The sequence below is a fragment of the Suricata suricatta genome, chromosome 11 (genome assembly GCF_006229205.1).
Source record: "Suricata suricatta isolate VVHF042 chromosome 11, meerkat_22Aug2017_6uvM2_HiC, whole genome shotgun sequence".
Taxonomy (NCBI): domain Eukaryota; kingdom Metazoa; phylum Chordata; class Mammalia; order Carnivora; family Herpestidae; genus Suricata; species Suricata suricatta.
In genome coordinates, this window is record NC_043710.1 from 39,768,749 (window position 1) to 39,771,478 (window position 2,730).

At 46.9% G+C, this 2,730-nt stretch overlaps 1 protein-coding gene across 1 annotated transcript in view; it reads left to right on the top strand.

Annotated features, from left to right (window-relative positions):
- Positions 1-2,730, top strand: part of LOC115306330 (serum amyloid A protein-like) — a 5,947-nt gene that overhangs the window by 2,292 nt on the left and 925 nt on the right. The window contains exon 2 of the mRNA XM_029956674.1: positions 224-318. Coding sequence (XP_029812534.1) covers positions 228-318 — 91 coding nt within the window. The 5' untranslated portion in view covers positions 224-227. The remainder of the gene's footprint in view (positions 1-223; positions 319-2,730) is intronic.

Here is a 2,730-nt window from a genome sequence, read left to right on the forward strand (position 1 = left end):
ACACACTGCCTACTTCTCTCTACCTATACATTTATACACGCACATGTATATACACGGGTGTATATGTCCACATACATGTGTATATCTGTATGTGTGTGTATAGATAATTAGATACAGGTAATACTGAGTGTGGTTCAGTCTGGAATACAGGTATGTGTCCACATGACTCCCCCAAAAAACAAACCAAAAATGTGTCCTCCCTGTGTGTCTCCTTACTCTGCAGCAGGATGAAGCTTTTTGTGGGCATCGTGTTGTGCTCCCTGGTCCTGGGCGTCAGCAGCCAGAGATGGCTCACGTTCCTCAAGGAAGCTGGTCAAGGTCAGGACCAAAGGATGGGGGTCCGGGGAAGGCCGCCACTGGCCCCATCAGCATTCACCACAGGGGAGGCCACATCCTCACGTGGCGAGGGCCACAAGTGGGAAGAAAAGAAGCACAGTTTGCAAGACAGAAGTTTCCCAGGCTTTTCTGAAAAATTGAACCATATCTGACATACAACATTGTACATATTTAAGGTGAATGTCATGTTAATGATACATGTGTATGTTTAAAATGATTGTCATTGTAGATATAAAAAAAACATGTCTCTCACGTGGCACAATCATCCTTTCCCATTTAGTGCTTGAAATGATGAAGATCTAGACTGTCCCCAGTTTGAAAATGATGATACAATATTGATTTGCGTGCATTCTACTGTACGTTAGATCTCCAGAGCTTATCTACTGCTGGTGGTTTTTCCCCTAAACGACATCTGTCCTACCCCTCCGGCCCTGGCTTTCTGGCCAGCACTGCACTGTTCCCTGGGGATCCCCAGGCCAAAGGTCACATAAGCTTTGGGTTTGAACTTGCAGCAGGAGCAGAAGACCTGTGGGGTCCAGGGCGCCTGCTCCCTACTCCCAAGTGGGCTCTAGCGCCCCCTCGTGGGAAATCAGGGACAGCTCATGGCTGTGTCAGCCAGGAAGCGGGGGCATCAAGCTTGTGCTTAGTCAGGACAGCCAACATTAAGGGAGCTTGGCCTGTCCCAGGCACTGTTCTAAGAGCTTTACCTGTAGGAATGAACTTGTTTTCATCCTCGGGTTTTAATCTTCGGCCCTGTGATGTAGGAACCATTCTCCCGTAACAGAGAAGCTGAGGCACAGAGATAAGAATCCTAAAGAAGGTCCCCCTTCAGAGCAGGATTTAGCCCGGTGTGGAGCACCTCAGACCTTGCTGTGAACAAGGAGTATCCGGCCTCCTGGACCAGAGAGCGCAGGGGACAGTGAGGGGTTTGTGGCCACATAGCCTCGTGTTGCTCTGAGCAGATGACAGACAGTCAGGATGTGGTAGGGGCGGAAGGTGACCCTGGAGAGCTCAGGCCCCCACGAGAAGAGGCACAAGGAATTACATGATGATGGTTCTGCGGACGGGAGACCTGGCCGGGCACTGAGCCAGAGATACATGCCCATTAGTCAGAATCAAGGGACAAAAATGTGTTTATTCCACAAAATTATTTATTTTCATTTTTCTGTGATCCTCACTGCTTTCGTTTGAAGAACAAAAAGGTTGCTGTCAACATTTTCTAAATTCTCACAAGGCATAGCTACAAATGGTTTTTCATCTCTTAGGTCAATGCTTTTCAAGGGGTTTTTCTAGGACCACTTGCACAAGAATCACCTCGGGTTTGGGTTGTGAAACACCGGGTCCACACACCTCCCTCTGCTGAATCACAATTTCTGGGGCTGAGCCTGACATCTGGCCTTTACCAAGTACCCCAGTGGCTTTTTGTGGCGCTAAAGGTTGGGAACCACTACTTCCAGCTTTGCCCCTAAAAGTGACAAATATATCAGGTATTTTGGAAATATTTTTAAGCAAGTGGACTCCAGACATGTATTTAAGGGAGTAAATATAGTAAGCATGTCATATTGCTCACATCTTCTGGGTTGCTTGGTCGGTTAAGCGTCTGACCTTGACTCAGGTCATGATCTCACAGAATGTGGGTTCGAGCCTGCATGAGGCTTTGGGCTGAGGGCTCAGATCATGGAGCCTGCTTCATTTTCTTTGTTTGCTTCTCTCTCTGCCTCTCCCCCGCTCAAACCCTGTCTCTGTGTCTCTCTCTTTCTCAAAAATAAACATTTAAAAAAATGTCATACCACTTATCAAAGTGATCTTTCTAAACACCAGAAGTAACAAATGCATAAAATGAAGATAAGGCATAACATAGATATTACATGAGCTATGATTATACTTGACAGTAGGTCTTTCACTTTTGCCTACTTCAGTACTTTCTAAAAGTTTTCGGATTCTTTCCCTGATCTTCCTCTTAGCTTAGTCCTCTTACTGTTTTTCCCAGCTTTCCTAAGGCCTAGAGAAGTGTAGCATATTGAACACCTACAATCTTTTAGAAGTTATATTTGCATTTTCTCCACTCATCTGCATAACTACTCTGCAGAAGGCGCCACATCCCTCCATATACTGGGGAGGAAACTGAACTTTAGAGCTGGTGGACCAGTTGCCCTTTTTCTGCATCTGATGACCTCGTGTTTGTAAATCTCTCTAGGAGACCTCCCCTTTGCCACCTGCTGGGTACCAACCATGCTGCAGGCATTCAGAAGTACTCAGGACCACGTTGTCTTCATGCTGCCCACAGGGATGGATTTCTCTCCTTGACCTGGTTGGGAGCCCTCTGGGTCAGCAGCCTCCCTCTGACTTCCCTTTGTTCTCAGGCTTCTCATTGGGTTCCTTGTGTCTGTCCGG